The 19443-nt window shown below is 38.0% G+C and overlaps 1 protein-coding gene across 11 annotated transcripts in view; it reads left to right on the forward strand.

The window, feature by feature from the left end:
* The window catches only part of LOC146315126 (neurexin-1a), a 376350-nt gene that overhangs the window by 10667 nt on the left and 346240 nt on the right, over positions 1 to 19443 (forward strand). For 8 of the 11 annotated variants that reach the window (XM_084736025.1, XM_084736027.1, XM_084736036.1 and 5 more), the window contains exon 3: positions 18361 to 18378. The exons of 2 other annotated variants lie outside the window; for them this stretch is intronic. In XM_084736025.1, the coding sequence (XP_084592151.1) occupies positions 18361 to 18378 (18 nt within the window). The remainder of the gene's footprint in view (positions 1 to 18360; positions 18379 to 19443) is intronic. One more of the 11 variants, XM_084736026.1, reaches the window with a different exon arrangement.

The following is a 19443-nucleotide window of genomic DNA, read 5'->3' on the forward strand; positions in this document are numbered from 1 at the left end:
AGACATAGCAGCAGTAACTAAGCAAGGCGGGGCTTAACAAAGGGTCACTTGTCTGTGAGTTTATCACTTACAAGCGACCCTCTCATTTTACACAGTCATTTGGTGCATTGTCAATTTAAAACTATTGATGGCTGCAGCTTTAAATCTTGCTATGTGCAGCCAGATTGCACAGCTAGAAATGCTCAAAGGGGGCCCTAAAATTGCAGAAATATACTTAGAAAAACAAAGGATGGAGAGAGACCAGTTCAAATGCAAAAAGGAGAATGTTTGGCCTTGATTTATCACATCCTTTTGTCACTTGCATGCCTGTAGAAAAGAAAATATCAAAAAACATGTTTCCCTCGCTTTCCAAGCCTAAACAACATAAAAAAAAGAGTGACTGCTCTGAGTTATCAATGAGATTTCTAAAAATATGTCATTTGTTTGAACTAAACCACTGTTTGTTCATGCTGAACTCTTTACATCAACTGTATTTTATGTTTTTTAGCATCACATATTTGACACCAGACCATATAAACTCGGTACTACTGCCTGCGATGAAGAAAGACTGGGGGCTCTTTATAGCTCATTTCAGCATGGCACTAACATTATAAGACATAGAGATTCAATTCCCAGCGGAGCCATCCATGCTGAAATTGTATGAACTCATGGTACCTTAAGTCACTTTGGATGAAAGCATCCACCAAATTGTTCCTTTGCCAGCTAATTCAGTATTCTAGCAAGTGCAGAGATTTTTTTTTTCTATCCCAAGGTGATGTGGTATTGCTTCTTGCTTTCTCGCCATCCTGAGCTGCACGGAGGAGACAAGCAACAATAAGGACTGCTGCAAATGTCTGTGCATGGAAAATGTTATCAGACTATTAATTTAAAATAAGATTCAAGCTGGTGTCCTTGCTGAAGTAAATGGACTCGTAGCAGTCAGAGTCTGTACAGCACATTTAATTGTGGAAAACTAGAAATTCAGATGTGTCCTCTCATCGGTTTACCTCCATACATCATAATGCAACTCCACCGTACATGGAGGTAAATTTACCTTTCCATTAAATCATTTAAAAGCTGTTGTCTCACTTTGATCAGATGAAAGGATTACAGGATTTGCCATCAGACCTGTCAACTCTCCCGTGTCCAACCACAAGCTTGCACATTGCATGACCTCACACACACACACACATGCACACACAAGCACACACAAGTAAATCCCTTTGATCGGTTAAAACAATTATTTAAATGCACTGTTCTATGGCCAGTAAGTTCCCAGAATCTGTCCCCTTGTTTCTCATTAGGGAAATAACATAGATGCATTGCATCGCTCCATATTTTATCATGATAAAATGGAATGATGTTGTTTATTTCATCATACATTAGCTAACATAAATCAGTCCCTGTGAAAAAAAAGTAGGGCAGAACTCAACTTAGACTGTACAGCAATTTATTTTTCATTTTGTGAATTATGTAATTCAAAGGATAATGCACATTGACTGGATACATTAAATAACTGTGATTGCATTGCGCTTTAATGTTATGATTACAACTGAGAGCACAGCTCCAAGGTCTTTGTGAAGATACAGTTAGAAATCTCTGACACTGACGTCACCCACTGAAGGACAGACGGTCAACAGACAACTTAAGCTACTTGATCAAGCTGCTAATGCTTGATGACAGGGCACCAAGAATGACTGTAGCCTACAGTAAGTAAAATTATGTCACACCTATTTTCACATTTGAGTCATGAGCATCAGCCAGCTTGGTTATGTGAATTATTTCATCCGCTGAACACAACGACATCACATCAGATTTGTGCTTTACTGCTGTAATAAGGAAAGAATGTAGTGCAACAGTAGCAGGAGACAAATTGTTCACATTTGCTCTCGCGTGTGCGCCTCTTGGAAGTTTTTCCACAGCAAATTTGATTCTTGATTATAAATATTTTCGACCTATGTGTGATCCATGGGCTAAATGTCACCATCATAGTGTCAAATACGGGTTTGCTGCTGCTGCTGTTGAATATAAAGTAATAATGCCCAAGTGAAAAGACATGACAGATGCGCTGTTTTACTCTGAAGCACATCTGTGTGCCACTGGAGTCAAAAGCCATCGCTTTCACCTTCATCAAGTGAAATCCCGTCTGTGACTTCAGGCATTTTCAGGTCACTGGGAAAATGGCCATGATTGTCACCAGAGAAAATAGATCATAAGATTGAGATGTTTATCTGCTGTCTTTAACTTCTACACACAGCTCTGCTCAGCTCACCGAAGCAGACCTGTGTCTCTGCTGTTCTGTGACTCATCCCTCAGTGTTGACTGGCTATTACTCGTGACTTGTAACCAATCAGATAGTGTTGTGGGCAGGACATGGAGCCAGACTACAGAGTGTTGTATATTATATATAATTAAATATTTTCTTAAGGATAATGTAATGTATTATGTTAGATGTATAATGTATAGTTATCTATTATGTGTAGTATAATGTATAATATAATACAGTATAATATTAGAAGTATGCTGAATAGTATTATTATTATAAAGCTTATATTATTATGTTTACCATTTCTGTGTCAGTGACTACAGACAGAGAGAGGCTGCTACTTCAAAGCCAAGAGTATTTTTTAAATTAATTTATCCTTCATTTCACCTTTGTTTTCTTTTTTGTTGATCCAAATATCGATCCCATCTGTGACTCAAAGCCTTGAAACTGTAACAAAATGTAGGTTTTGTTATCTGTTGCAACCCCAGGTTTATGGCTGAGAAATAATTTACAAATTGAGAAACCTTTTCCTGAATCTCTTCCCACAGCTCATAGTTTGGATCTGATTTCACAGAGTCACAAATTTGTGCGTAGCTACTGAAAATATCTCAAGGTTACTCATGTTTATTATAATAACTCAGCTATCTTTGCTGATCTTGAAATTTTAATTTAGCTGCAGATTAGAGTCGGTGCAGTCAGTGTTTTTTTTAGTCAAGGGGTTGAATCACAAGCTGCTGCTTGATCATTGTGTACCAATACATGTACCAATAATGAAAAAAACATGCATTTCTCTGATGTCTATAATATGTCATTGGTCCCTTTATGTTATTCATGGCACTTGTTCGTTGACTTGATGTATTTTGCACAAATTGAATTTCAATCAGTGGCGTTGGGATTGTCAAGTAAAATGTCCTGCCAGTAGAATTTGAAATGTAATGACTTTGGCAACCCTTTGATTACATTAGAGGTGGTGTTTTACATTATCTGTCACAACGATGCCTCACCCCCCGCTTTAACACCACTTGGTATATGGAAGAGGAGGAGGAGGAGGAGGAGGTGTGAAAACGTCATGATGCAAATTGAATACTGGCACTGGATTGGAGGTTTGTTTGTTTTTTTCACAGAAGCCAACATTTTCATCTGTCAGATAACACTCACTTATAATAATAGCTGCACTGGTGTCTGATCAACTGCAGTGATTGATAAGGATTATTTGGCAGATGTTATATGCACCCAGGTTGGAATAGCCAATGCAATGTGGCATCTTACACCCAGGGTGCAACTGCAAACTGAAGACAATAATAAAAAAACTGTAAATAACATGAAATTTCACACAATTGTCATTGCTTCCTGGGGCAGGATTCAAACCCCAGTCTTCCACAGTAAAGCCTTGTGCTGAACCCGTCCATCTTATCAACGCTATAGTTAACTATAAAGTAGTGAAGCTCTTTTGCAGCTGGTGAAGCAGTCTTGCCTCCAGATGGTAAAGCAGCAGTTAATATTTTCGGTCACTTGTGGGCAGTAAACACCACAGTCTTCTCAGAAGGTAATTTAGGGAAGTTGTTAGGAAGCAGTTGCATATTTGCTGATCCAGCAAACAGGGAGCGATATTAGCATTGATTTGGAGTCACGTCTTGTACAAATATCAGTACAATATTTACTCCCCTTTTGACTCTGTTTTGGTCTCCACCATCTCCAAAGCTGTCTTTTTTAGCAGCTAAATCAACTGTTTCCACCAGCTAGTTGATAACATGGTCTGTCTTAAGTCTGGTAGAGAACAGGGAGTGTACAGTGGGTTTGTCACAGCTGTATAGATGAAAATAGTTGATTGCAGTGTCTGGAAATGAGGCTGATGGGAGCAGTGACTAAAATTAGGGCTGCATGATTTGGTAAAAAATCATATTGCAATTATTTTTGACAGATATTGCAATTAAAATGACTCACGATTTCTTGGAATAAGTTGGAAAACTGGAAAAAAAAAAAAATAAAATCATGGTGAGGTGACATTTGTTGGGGTCTGTACCAGTGGACATATTTTCTAACATCTGGAGAACAAGCTTTCTCTCTCTGCAGCACCACACTACTTTCAATAATATTTCGATTAATTGTGCAGCCCTAACTAAAATAGTACAGTTGTGGGCCATAAAACCAAAACAATAAGCTGAAAGACGCAGGCTGTGTAGAGCTGAAGGAGCATAGTTGAGTCTTTTGATGCTTTGTTACCATAAAAATATTGATTAGTGCCACTTTGATGCTGAAAGACAGATTCATTCTGGTCTTAATCAATACAAGGTCTCTTTCTCAATACACTGAGTCAATAATCTGGCTACCCTGATTTTTGCAGGACGGTTGTAAATATCGCAGCAGCTGTGCAGGGAATTTGTCGGACTGTTCAGCATGTGAACACTACGTATTTGTCTCTGTATGAGGAAGAGAATCCATTCAAAGTGAAATTTCTGTTTGGTTTACGCTCTGGCTTTATGCCTCAAGCTGGTACAGCAAATTTTGTGCCAAGTTGTGTCCCCAAGGACAATTCAACTTAACACAGTGAAAGCAACAATAGAGTGAGGAAGTGGGCAGGGTTATATTGGGTAGCAGAGCAACTGAACTGAAGGAAATCTGTCTGAAAAGTAGTTAATGGTGCGAGACTGTGCATTTAAATAGATACATCAATAAGTCAGTTGCAGGAAATATGTTATGGGCAATCTTAAAGCTGCTACAAGGATTATTTAAACTGGTTATGAAATAGTCTCAGTTTATTTCTGATGCCTCTATATGACCAACAAGACCCCCTGAGAGAAGACTGACTGTTTCTATTATTCTCAATTCCTGCCACGGGGTCTGATTCTCCTTGAAATTAGATGAAATAAGCCCATTGTTATGTTTTTCCAGGCAGATACAGTGAGTAGTATGTTATCCAGTTAAAGGGAAGCAGGAGGAGATTTTTATCAAGACAATTTTACTTTTGACATCATATTTTGTGTTTATTACAGTGGAAACACTACTGCTTTTGTCCACAGGGGTGTCCAAAATCAACAAAACATGAAAGTTCCTTGTAGTAGCTTCAATATTACACTATGTGTCCTGTGCTGATAATAGCGCTGGTAAATCTTATAGAATATATTGTATTTATTGGCTTTATTTTTTGTATTGTGATTATTGTTAGTAAGAAAACTCTTAACAGCTTTAAAAAATAAAATGCCTGAAAAATGTAATCACTAGCAGGTTGGCCTGTTTGGAGGTTTAAGAGCCAAAAGTTTGATATTTTAAAAATATATTTTCTCAGCATAATTGAAGAAAAAAAATCAAAACCCCCTCAAAGTAGGATTTGATTCTAATCTAACAATCTTTAACTCTTAATAAATATACATCCGCCTCCCACCAGCATGCATGGCTCTCTCTAATCCGAGGGACATATATGAGGGTATATTTTCTATCTTGTGCGGGGTCCTCAGCTGAGAAAAAAATCGAGAACCTCCGCTCTATAGGGAGATGAATTTTTAATTTGAACGAGCGCTCCCTTTCAGGCACGTCCATCATTGTGTGAGCGCAGACCACGTGGCCTCGCTGTATCTCTGAAAGTGTCATTCTGTCTGGAAGCCTTCTGCAGCTTCACTCAGACAAAAGCAGATTAATAGTATACTGCTGTCTCTGAGTCCAAAGACAGATATTGGGATCAAAAGATTAGAGGGATTTTCCCAGAGGATTTTTGCCTTGTTTAAATACAACTGCTCCTGACTGTCAAAGGGTGTTTGTGAAATTCTTTGACACCAAACTCCTCCTTTAACGGGATTCGTCCCACAGCACAAATAAACACATCCAGATATCCATGCCACACACACACACACACACACACACTCGTACTGAACTCGGCTGTACAGTATGTTCCTTACTGAAGAATGCTAAGCTGGCATATCGAGTTAAGTGTATCATGAGATGCACCATTCATTGATAGAAAGCTGTTATCTCTTAAACACTGCCTTGAAATGATGCCATCCATGCATGACACCTGGCAGAATTTAGGCTTTAAACAAATCTTTCTTCTTTGTTTATCATACATGCCGTCCTCATTCGTACCTACTGTATCTTTTGTGTGGAAGAGCATTTCACTTTGCATAATTGCTGGATGTTTTCAGTGCAATCTGAACGGTTTGATCTCCCCTACGGAGATACAGAATAAACCTGTTTCGAGGCGAAAATTTGCCTCTTTAAATTCCAGGCTGTGGATGATGTTTTCACTTTGAACATAAGTTGCCTTTGATGCCTCTGGTTGGTTGTCATCCTTCATGAGAGTCGTCTGAAATACCAAAAACAAGTCGAAAGTGCACTGCCATAATTTGAAAGCTGCCATGCTAATGATAGAGCGAAGACAAATCACTTTTCAGGAACATTTTTTGTGACTTTGAAGCCCTTTGTGACTGTAACAGTACAAATAAACCCGATTTGTCTATGGTGTAGTGTAAGTTGTGTGTGACATTTCGAGGAGTTTTTTACTTACAGCACAAGTAAGGGGGTGAGTCACACTATATTTTACAATATACTGAGCAGTACTTTATATCAAATCAGACAAAAGATGGAAATTATATGTTCTTTGTCAGATAACAAGCCATATTTTCTATCAAATTAGACAAAAATTAGAAATAGTATGTCCTTTATTAAACTATGTTTGTTAGGCCCTTATTAGACTTCATTAGGGGATAATTAGGGGCACATTACAATAGAACTGTACTGTAAACTAAAGTGAAATCACATATCTGCTACTTACAGTATGTGAGCTGCATCTATCAAGTAAATTATAGAGGCAGAGGAATATTCTGTCAATGGGTAACTGCACAGATTCACTGAACTACTGCAGGCAGATAATGTGATTTGATCACAGTTAGAATTGGGCAGATAGACGATACCATCGTCCATCAGAATGTCTGCCAGTCATCAACCACCGAGCCCTCTAACGTCGTAACATCCTGATTTAAAAGCCACGCGGGGTCAGGAGGGACCGGGTCTGAAATTAAGACCTGACAAAATGCCAAATGTGGGTAGATTTTCCATTTTTTTCTGAGTTGTTGTGCAATAAAACCTTCATGAGGAAACAGATAATAAGAGTAAATTGTCATAAAATTGCACCTTAAACTAATAAAGAATAAAGAGCGTCTGCCAGGGAATGCAAACATGAAGGATGCGTTTATTAGTCTAATTATCATAAGGCTGTAGCTCCTTGCATGATAGCGTCGTCCATCGGGATGTTTCACTGCGGACATCACCACATGGCAAACGTCACCCAACCCTTTACAGAGTAGTGGACATCAGTCTATGTGACTTCACTTTACAGTTTATAGAACTGTTCAGTTGTAACGTGTCCAAAACTACCCTCTAATTAAGTGTAATAAGGATCTAACAACAGTTCTATTGAAATGTGTCCCTAATTACCCTGCAATAAAGTCTAATGAGAGTCTAATAAAGGGTCTAATAAAGAACACATTATTTCTAATTTTTGTCTCACTTAATACAACATACAACTTCTGACATCTTGCAATATCTGTATCTGTCACTACCCTTCTTATAGATAGTGAATTCAGTAACAGGACGGTTTAAACTGAATTGCAGTCAGTGCTGATTTTTCTGGCACAAATCAAAGGTTGCATTTTCATCAGGGACATTTTTGTCATTTATAATGGAAGAGGATGTAGCTTACTGTTAACACTACTAAGAGCTCAGCTGTATTTAATGCTCAGTGTGCTTTATTAATACTGTTTTTTTTTTTTTTTAGCTGAAGAGCCACTCCTCAGATAGGGATTTGTCACACGTCAACAGTGGGAGCCTCAACTACAGTTTCCTTAAGTAACTGCTGAGCATATTTAGATAAAAAAAAGGTGCTTGGTGAACACTGGCACACATCGCTTCAACACAGGGCTGTGATTTCTATTACAATAAGTTACAAACAAGCTGAGCCTACAGACTTGCAGTTAACATTGATTTCTCGGCTTCACTGCCAAGCCTAATACTCAAGTGTCTAACAGCTACTGCATCACGAAAAAAAAGATTTACTCCACATCTGTAATACTATCCTAGATATTTCCAATCCTGGGATTAAGGTTATTAGAACTACTGTATAAGCTGCTGTGATTATCCTGTTGAATCATTCCAACCCACAAGATGTAAAAGAACGGTGAGGTCTTGAGCACATCTGCTCCCACAATCCTCTCTGTTTGGGCTGTCTCTTTGGAAATATCTGGATTGGACTTTATTGTCCGCACACCATCTGTCCCGAGTAGCTGCATAATAAGATTAATTAAATCACCAACACTAACACTCTTTGACTGTATTTAATTGGTAGAATTACAAAATATATTTTGTTTATGTGTGCACTATTGTGAAAGAAAAAAAAAAGAATAATTTTATTCATGAGATTCCTTAGCGGTTTGACATTTTGGGAAATACTCGTATTCCCTTTCTGTCAGACAGTGAGATGAGAAGATCACTGCCACTCTCATATCTGAGAGTCAGATACTGTATAGAGCTACAGTCAGCAGCAGGTTAACTCAGCTTCACGTAAACACTGGGAACAGGAGGAACAAAATCTGCCTATCAGCAGCTCTGAAGCCCAATAATGAATCCGCTATACCTTATTTGTTTAATCAAAAATAAAGTGTAGGTGTGGGCACGGACTTGATTCAATTCAGACTCAAGTTGCAAATTTGGGGACTTGCATGACGTACACTGACTTGATTTGATACTTGACTTTGACTTGATATAGGGGTGCATGTAGGAAAAAAATAATGTGCATAGATATTTTCCATTTGTTGGTCATGTTAAGAAGGAGCCAGGTTGCGGGTTGTTGCCTAAATTGTGAAGGAATGCTTGGCATTGGTCTCCTGCTAAGAAAAGCTACTTCAAGGAACTTTTTTGATTTTGGAGGCCCTTGTGGAGAAAAGCGGTCGTGTTTCCACTGTAATAACCACAAAATGTGAGAATCTGACCTGGATGCAGGCATTAGGAACAACTATACAGAAACAGACAATCTTGTTTGCGTATGTAGGTCATATAGAGCTATTTGTAAAAAAAAAAAAAAAACTTTTTCATAACCAGTTAAAAACTCTTTGTAGCTGCTTTAACATTAATTTGGTGCGACTATTCACTCTTTTTCCATTTAAAATGTAACAATGCTTAACACTAACCAGTGTCAGGTTTTCCCAACAGTTGTATAAAGAGGTCATGTTTTGTTAAAACACTTGAATTTTAAAACCCTTATATTTAATAGACACACACGATAGAGGTACAATAGAGAATAAACATCTTTCCCCAAAATGTTGAAGAATTTCTTGTAACTCTGTGATCCATATTCATGTAGAGACAAGGGTATAAAATTGAGTAGAGACAGTCAGAGCTACCAATCTCTAGGGATTACTGAATTGTCCCTAGCAGTAATTTAGATTAAAAAAAATTATATCCACTGTTCAATGTTTAGTATAAGTGTTTTCATTATTGTGAAAGCACCTGTGTTAGATTGTAAAAGATTGTGTTTCCCCTTCATTATGCCTCACATTGGTTTGGTGCACTACCTACCTACAACCACAAATCTCTTTTTACTGCCAAAATATTTCATATTTGGATCAGCGACAAATCTAGTGAGTTTTTCAGACCATCAGGGGGAAAGTGTGTAATTTATTCCCATGCATGCAGTAATCTTAGTCAGCACTCCTCTGGCAGCAGCACAGCATTTCTCCATATTTATTGTTTATTATTTGTCCCCACCAACCGTGGCATGAAATGTCCACCCTTGGGTAAAGAAAACCTCCAACCTCGACATGAAAGTAATTGCCAAGAAGTAGAAAATGCAAACCAACTGAGGTGTAATAACATTTAAAGTCTTTGCACACTAGCTGTCATTCTGCAGGAATGGAAAACTCCACTGGAGGTATTGGACACTGTCCCATTTTGAGGAAACAAGCATCAATGGGGTGATCTCACAAAAAAAGGTGATATGAAGAGTGTATTGTCGTGAAAGCGTACATGTGGCACCGTCAACCGGCTCGTCTGGAGAGAGTAGAAACTGTACAGTACAGCCACAGATGTGGGAGCTATCAATTTCCATCAGAGTTGCTGGTCACTCTGCCCGCTTCCTCTCTCTCCACTCTGGCTGTTGCTTGAGGAGGATAATGAGGGAGATGGTGAGCTGTGTAATGCCACTAACACTCCTCTGGTAGATAGATGCATTAAGTTTAGGCTGTGGTACTAAGAGATGAGCCCTCACTTATGCTCATTACTCTTGATTTGCTCCAAATTGTAATTTAACAACAAATCGATTCTCTGGTAGATCTGACCTTTACTGCAAGGCTTTTACATTTTCCCTTAAAGCGCCTTTGCGACCAGGGATTTCAGAGCAGCCTTCCTCTGACTATTTTTCAAATCTACAACTGTCTAATGGGCTGATGATGGATTTAGCACCCTCTGTCCTTCTTTGTTATTGCAGGTATGGTGAAGACACATTTTAGACAGATTTTATAGACTTTTCCATGTTTTTCTGTTACAGGAGGCCATGTAGAGAACGCACTTTTCTACAAATTATTTTAAAGGGGCACTCCACCAATGTCATGAAGTTCAGGTTAGGCTACTTGTCAGAAGGAGTACTACTCAGCCTGTGTTGTATAATGTCCACTGGGGTTCTGAAAGAAACTTTTCCAAAGGTTGAAAAATAACCCTGAAGACATAATCAGGGTTATCTCAGTTTGTGCTTGAAATTGTTTACAAAAAAGAAAACATGCATTCATGGCCAGTTCCAGCATTTTTTTTCTCTCCGAGTGCTCAGAGGGGGCTTGGCCAATATGTAAGGTTCATACCTGCAGATTTACAATAAGGAAGTTTCTTCAGTAAAAGCAGATATGGTGTATTTGATATTAATGTATTTCTCATTGAATTAAGACAAAGACTTTTCAACAAAATAACTATAATCCTAATGCATTTAGGATGAAGCCAAAATTAATAACATAATGAATCCAACATGTGACAACAACATGAAGTGTATTTATTTTATATGCATGATCAGACAACTGTGCATTGCTAATAATATTTCAGATGAACTAACATAAAGTACGATGCATGCCTGTGCCTGTTAACTGTGCACACGTTGGTAAATCCAATATCATCATATCGCAAAAATTAAGAAAACAAAACAAAATAACTTGTGCAGTACAGTGCAGCCACGACAATGAGTGCATTTATACCTGTGCCTGCATACATGGGGTAAAAAATTACACCAGGAAATAAATTAGGAAATAAGTTAAACACTATTTTCATGTGCAGATGTCAACCTGCAAATATCCCTGCAGCATCTTTAAAGGGATGCACAAACGTTCACATAGACTATTTTGCAATGGGAGTTTTTCCACAATGAAACATAGTGGTGGCTGACCTACTTTTTCAAAGCAATGCTGGCATGATAAACTGCTTCAGTTGGAGGCTATTTAAGATGGAATTGAACTGCTTTCATTAGGAAGTGTCAGTTGCTTAATAATTCATTGTATTGAGCAATATTTAACATATTAGTTCTTTTAATTTAATGTCATTGATTATACGTTTTACATCTTATAAAATGTGCCCTTACCTAAGTGACTCTCTCACGTCCTAACTGACCAGTCGAAGCATAATGCTGTGAGAGAGAGGGGGACTGTATGAGATGATCCATCACAGATGCACAACATGTTTTTGGTGTCAGACGTATTATTAAAAGTTTAAGGTAAAGTCTGACTTTCAGATTTCCGTGTTTGAAATGCTGAACTTTCTAGGCGAGATTGGGGCCATTTGTTTAAGAGCTGCTACATTACACACACAATTAGGCTCTCTTAGAACAGGCTGCAGAAATAATTTTTCAACTGAAAGCAATTATTGAAAGGCGGCTATGATTGCACATAGTCTTTGAGTAAAGAACAGGGGAAAAAAACGTGCATAGATATATTATTTTCTTGTGTGAATCATGTTAATTAGCAGCAGCCTGAATACAGGCTGGGTGGGGTGTTGTTTCCTTAAAGGAAAAATATGTAAGTCCCTAGTGTTAAAATATTCATACTGCAGTCCAAATAGAGAGCTGGAGGCATAGACAGTGAATTACATAGTTTGAATCTCCATTTAATATATGATTGAAGTGAGTTATTACTCAGGCTCTTTGCATGCAGGCTGCAGAGACACTGAGCAGGAGTGCAAGGCAAGGACAACATTATTTTTTTTACACTGACAACAAGTGACAACAAGTCTTACACTGTAAGTTGATCAGCTGTTCATAACCATCATTTGTCTTGTAAAGCTAAGCCTATTATCCTGAAAACAAAAGTCCACTGCCCTGAAAATACACTGTAGAGTTCGAGTTGCCTGTCTCACTGCCTGCCAGACTGCATTAACATATTACTCATTTTAACTGTTAGAAAGATCTACTCATTCTAAGAGATTATTGACTTCTTATGACTCATAAACAGACACTTAGTCATTTGGAAAACATTCTGCATGATTTTGACCTCCAGAAAATGTGAAACAGGCAAACGAAACCTGATATTTCAACTTAGCATGTTTACTTAACATCTGATGACATATCCTGGTCGTTTTATCAGTAAATATGACAGATTTTTTCCTTTAATTTTGATAGCATACACTTGAATCCTTCATCAGCCCTGACAAAATATATGTGTCATCTGAAAGCACAAAGCTTCATGAATCTATGAGTGAAAACCATCTCAGAATCCTGATATCAAACTGAAGTGGCTAGAAAAAAAACAGAAAAGACAATGACAAAACATACATTTTTTCCATGTCTGTGCCTCTTTAAAATTGGTTTAGTATCATTTACATTAATTTTGATTTTTTGACAGTAACCACAAAAGATTTTCCTTTCAGAAGAGACCAGCATCATGTTTGTAATCAAAAGGGCTCAAGGGCTGTAACCCTTTAATTGTGATTGTGTGATTGATAAATGCAATATGTAGCAACTGCATGTGCAAAAATGAGTATAGCAGTCCAAATAACAATTTGGAGCCATAGGCTTAAAAAAGCTGAATCCATATTTAATATATAGTCTATGCTTGAAGCAAGTTTCCCCCACCTCCTCCTCCACAGACTTAGGAAACCTCAAACAAACACAAGACAAGTACAACATCGTAAACGGACAATAACAAGCAACGATGAGTCCTCCAGTATGAACTGATCAGCTGTTTATAACTGTCAATTGTCTGTCAATGTAAATTTAAGTCTGTTATTCTAAAATCAAAAACCCACTGCTCTGAAAATTCACACTCTGGAGTTTGAGTTAAATGACTGTCTGTCTCACTGCCTGCCAGACTCCATTAACATTTTGCTCAATTTAACTATAATAAATGTCTACTCCTTTTAAAAGATTATTGATGATTTCTTACGACTCATAAAGAGAGAACTGACTGATTCGATGAACATTCGGCATTAATTTGAACTGTAATTAATGTGAAACGGACAAACAGTAACAGCTATTCTATTCTATTCTTATTCTATAGCACGTTTCCTTGGTCTCTGATGACACATCATGGTAAATTTAAGATTTATTTCAGTAAATAAACTAAAGATTTCTCTTTTAAAGAGTTAAAGTTAAAGTAAATGCCTCTTGAATTCTAAATTTATACTATAAATTCATCTGAAATGAAAAAAATAATAGAGGCAGAGAGGAAATTCCAACAAACCTAAAGCACTGTGATGCTGATGACATTAAGACCGGAGGACAAAAGGTTGATTCAGTCAGACAGGATGTTCCAAAATCGGCAAATGGGAGAGAAAAATGAATTATATCTGTTGCTGGATGTTGTGTCTAGTGAATGTGACACATGTTCCTTTCTGTGAAATGTAGCATCACCCTGAACCCTGCCTGCTCTTTCCATGTCTCTTCAGCCAACTGCATTCAGGCACGCTGCAGGAGAGACACGGACGTCTTAATGACATTTTGTCGAGCTGGCTGATGGTAGCGCCGCGCCGTGTACAATGGCGGATTGAGCGCTGCGAGTTTGGCTTTCTGCGGACTGTCACTTTGGCGCTAATCACTTGTCACAGTTTTGAGTGCATAGTCGGAGCGTCAGCGTTGTCAGAATCATGTCTGCAGGAAATAAAATAGAAAAGAAACATTTATAGATTTATTTACCGTGTTTGATTTGTTACCCCTGTCGTGCACCAGATGTTTCATTTTGTGAGGCTTCAATTTGAATAGCGATGTAATTATTTTCAAGAGCCATACACCCTGTGCATGATCAACAGCACAGGACCATCAGAGATGCAGATCGTCTGATAGACAGTTGAGTGCATTTTGGTGTAGTGTTACCAGCACAATAGCACTGGGATCACTTTGTCAGGGGGATTAAGTGGATTTACGTCTCTGGATTAGGATGTAACCAGCTGGGTACATTTGTGGAAGAAAGTGTGTGTGTGTGTGTGAGTGTGTGTGCGATAGGGGGCTTGTTTTAATGGTCCCTGTCAGGTGATACTGCTGTTAGAGGAAAGCTTCTTTTCTTCACCAAATGAAACTTCGTGTAGTGTGGCCACTGAAGATTGCAAAAGAATTACTACTGGATGCAATTTGCATAAATGGTTATTGTGTAATCCTCAATGAAATCAAATTCTCTTATATTCTGTTTTCTTATGGGTCATCATTAAAAAAAATGCTGTTTGTATTTGTGTCTTTTTCTCTGTTGTTTGAGTTTAAAGGGACAGTTCATCCCAAAATCAAAAATACATATTTTTCCTCTGTCCTGTGGTGCTATTTATCCATCTAGTTTGTTTTGGTGTGAGTTGCAGAGTTTTGGAGATATCGGTCATAGAGATGTCTGCCTTCAGTTGAATATAGAAGAATTAGATGGCACTCGGCTTGTGGTGCTCAAAGCACAAAGAAAAAAAATCTCAACACCAGCGTCTCTTTCCAGAAATCATGACCCTGTTACCCAAAAATAATCCACAGACCTTGTTGTGAGCAGTTTCATGTAGAGATTACTTTTTTTAAGGCTGCTTGATTCTTTGAAATATTTTGAATCTGACGTTATTTATAATTATTGGGAATGATTATTTTTGCACCACAATTTTCACTTTCACTGAAAAAAAACAATGAATAAGTATTGTGATTCTGCTTTTTATGATTCCTCAATCATTTTTTGACTGCTGAATCAGTTTTTAAAATATAATAATACCCAGCACTTAGTCCATTAGCTTGATGCTAACATATAATGGGAATTCCCATTGATGCCCTGACAGAAATTAGCAGTGCAATAGCAGTAACAACAAACAAATCCATTTTACTTAAATAAATCATAATATTGAATCATAATACTTCACTTGCAATACATATCGCACACACTATTGTGATAGTACTTAACTGCGATATAAGTACATCTGGAGAATAAGATTTGTAGACCAGGGCATCTCTACAGCACCAACTTCTAACTACATGTGGTTTTGTCAGATATTTTTCCTTTTTTCTTCATCAAAAAAATGCAGCTTCTGTGATTTGAATGTTGTACTTGGCCATATTGCAATTTAGATAATACTTTGATGAGATTATGAGATCACACTTCTTTCTGTGCAGTGATATGGTTTGTAGGTATGGTTCAGAAGACAGAAAGTAGTTCCTACCTGAAACTGCCCATAACAATGTCTGTAGAGTAAACAGGTCATTATTTCTGAAAATAGATGTTCAAATGTAATTTTTTTGGTGCCTTGAGCGCCACAAACTGAGAGCCATCTAGTTCCATTATATTCAAGAAAAGGTAGACATCTCTAACTCTTTCTCAAAAACTCTGCAACTCACTCCAAAACAATCTAGATGGATAAATAGCACGAGAGGAAAAATATGAGTTTTTGATTTTGGGGTGAACTGTCCCTTTAAATTCTGTGTACATCACAAAAATGTGACAGGGATATTTTATACTGCATGTCTCTGTGCTTAAATAAAAGTATAAATGAATCATTGTTCCTCTAAAATCTGATTTAACTTTGGTTTTGATCACCAATAATTAGAGGAAGGGAATCACAATAATACAGTGTTAATTTCACAATAACCTTGAACACAAATCAACTAAACAACAAAATATTGCACTAAAACAGGCCACTCATCGAATTGAAATGCAGTGGGAGGAATTAATAGTCACTGTGGCAAAAGTCAACGTCTCTCTTTGGGGTCTGGACATCAGCCAATGGTCTTAATTCTTTTACTTTTCTCTTCTCATGTGGTCACTTTGCAACTGCCAGCTTCATGCCTGCCTTGTCAGAATGCTTTTTCAGCAGTGTGCTTCTCATCATCAAGCTAACTTTTTGTGAACAAAGTGCAATGCTTAAAAAATTATTTTCACAATAGAATCTCATTTATCTGCTATAGATGTCCAAACTGTTGAAATTGGGTAATACAGCCCTAAAAAAACCCCATAAAGCTGCACACAATTAAACTTATCTAGATTGAATTTGCATGCGTTTGTGTGCAGATTTCATGTCTCAGTTTCTATTTTACTTCAAAAATACCTCAAATATCCTCCACTCCTCAAGGGCTCGGATAAATGAGGCACTATTTTAACTGATCACATTAAGTAACAATGATTACAAAATTTATGTAAAACAAATTTTGCACAAAACTCTCTAAATTTGCTCTTGTTATGTTCAGTGAAGCAGTGCGCTGCTATATTGCCTTGTAATTTGTTCACAAAACGCTGATTTGGATTGTTTTTTGTGCATGGTGTCTGATTTGGAAGGGGAACCGGTGGTGATGGTAAGTTTTGGGTCAAACAATCGCTTGAATCTGGGCAAGAAACCATTTTAAAGAGGTAGGAATTTATTTTGTAGTGGAAAAACGGGCTCTTGTTCCCAACTGGCCGCATGGTTACAGTAACTGGACTGATTACAGGACCATTTTTGTTGTTGTTGTTGTTGTACAGATATTGATTAAACATTGCATGCTACTGTCTCTGTGATGTCAGTTCATGATTGTTTTATGGGAAATTCAAAATAATGTAATATCATCAACTAATTTTTTTCTCATTTTATACCATTTTGTGTATTTCTGCTATGATTCTTTTTAAATAATAAATATGGATTCAGTCTCCAGGCAAATTGTAAAACACTCAATGATGAAAAGAACTGCTGACTGACTATATTTTGTTCTTTTTATAGGCAGTCGGGCCCTTAAACACTCTCATTTCATTGGTTTTGCATGTTTCCAGTCACATCATTTTGTCAAACCAATTTATTTTTCCTCCGGTAGCATGTTTACCTCGCCTGTTTGCCGTTTACTCCACCAACATGTAATTCTTCTCTCGTCCTCCTTCATTAGAGTGAGAGATTTTACATGGCAGTTTTCTCACCTCCACAAACCTCACCTTGATTGCCGAGCTTAATGTCAGGACAATTTCATTTGGGAGGCAATCTCCTTCTGCATTGCCAGTGTATGTGCTCACTGGTCCTTTCTTTCAGGATTGTGACCAAATCACCTGAGTAGAGTTACAGTCACGAGACCCCACTGCCCGCTCTGAAACCCTACACCACAGCCAGCTCTATTTATTTAGGTTATTTTCTCTTGCAGGGCATTTCATCACATGCGGTGTCGAGCAGTGTTACATTTACGAAACAAAAAGCGCTGCGAACAGATTCCATTGAGTCTGTTGAATTAATCAGTTGTTGATACCAAAAGTTACAGTCTATCCATCAAAAGGTCAAATAAATAAAAGATTTTCTGAGACGAGCACATCAGGATGAGCCAGCCTCAAGCTGCGCCTTCTATCTCTTTACCATCTTTTGCCTCATGATCAATACTGGTTCTCCAATCTTTTAACAGTGATGCCAGTTTTTATCTGCCGCCAACAAAGACTTTAATTCTTCAAGGTTGCATCAAATATTCAGAAGGGCTTGTTCTGTTACGACTCTGCCTGTATTCCAGGTCAGCGTATGAGCAAAAAAGGGTGGACAACAAAACGAAGGCCTATGCATAAATCAGCATTTCCTCTGCAGGGGTTACAATAGGTCACTTGCATGTGATGTTTAATGCCTTGCATGGTTACGACATGCAATGGCCAGTACTAGTCTGCATGCTGCTTAATGAATGTCTTCCTCTCTTTCTCTTTGCCTGTCCGTGCTTCCAGAAGACAACTATACTGAAGGTGGGTATTTTCATCGTTGGTCTCCATTCTTGCCACATTTTGTATGCCTACACATTGTCATGGCTACGGCTCCACACATAAATGTAAGCAAATGTTTTATATTGGTATTACTGTTGATATAACTGAAGTGGTAAGTCTGATTAATCAGGTTTTCATTGTTTTTCTTTTTCTTTTTATATTGGGCTTTTACTTAATTTTCCAAAAATGCTGTCACAACCAAATAATTGATCCTTCCTAAGTCCCGCCCCCTTTTGCTCCAATGACAGATGAGCAAAATTGTTAACTCAGTCAGCTTTCTCCTTTTCCTGTTTTGTGTATTTAGATATTGTGGTATAGTGGATCATAATTTGTTAATTATATATTTACTGTTATTTTGAAGAGTTATTAGTCCTGCTGTTTTTATGTGCAGTACCTTAGAGGCCAGTAGAGGGCGAACTGCAGTTGTAAGAGTTAGATGTTCAATATAAAGCATGTAGAAGAAGAGTTGAAAGCGACGGCGCGGAAGCAGAGTGCAATATGTAAAAGTTACATGCTGTGTTCAGTAAAAAGACCGGAGTCACCCACTACATGTGTGTGGACCTTGGATTTCTTTCAAAGATGCTACATCTTTTTGGCGACGAGGACTAGTCTGGGGGAGGACAGCCTTAGGAAGGACTGAAAAGAAAAGCAAAGTTTACACAAGAGTCCGGTGAGGTGCGGCTGGCTGTGGTTAGCATTTGGCTACGAAGAGAGGTATGGCTACAATTGGCACGCTAGCAGCGTTTGATCCGAAGAGTCAAACGTGGGATGAGTATACCGAAATACTCGAGCAGTTTTTCGCGGCCAATGAAATTGATAATGGGGACAGACAGAAAGCTATACTGATAAGCGTGGTAGGAGCATCCACCTACAGTTTGATGCGCAACCTTCTCAGCCCGGACAAGCCTAAAGATAAATCCTTCCAAGAGTTGGTACTCCTCATGAAAAATCATTATGACCCGAAGCCCAGTGAAATTGTACAAAGGTACAAGTTTGACTCTCGCAACCGTAAACCTAGCGAGACCGTCATGGAATATGTGGCAGAGC

This window comes from Lutjanus erythropterus, chromosome 14 (genome assembly GCF_056507025.1).
Source record: "Lutjanus erythropterus isolate fLutEry1 chromosome 14, fLutEry1.hap2, whole genome shotgun sequence".
In the NCBI taxonomy this organism is placed as follows: Eukaryota; Metazoa; Chordata; class Actinopteri; order Lutjaniformes; family Lutjanidae; genus Lutjanus; species Lutjanus erythropterus.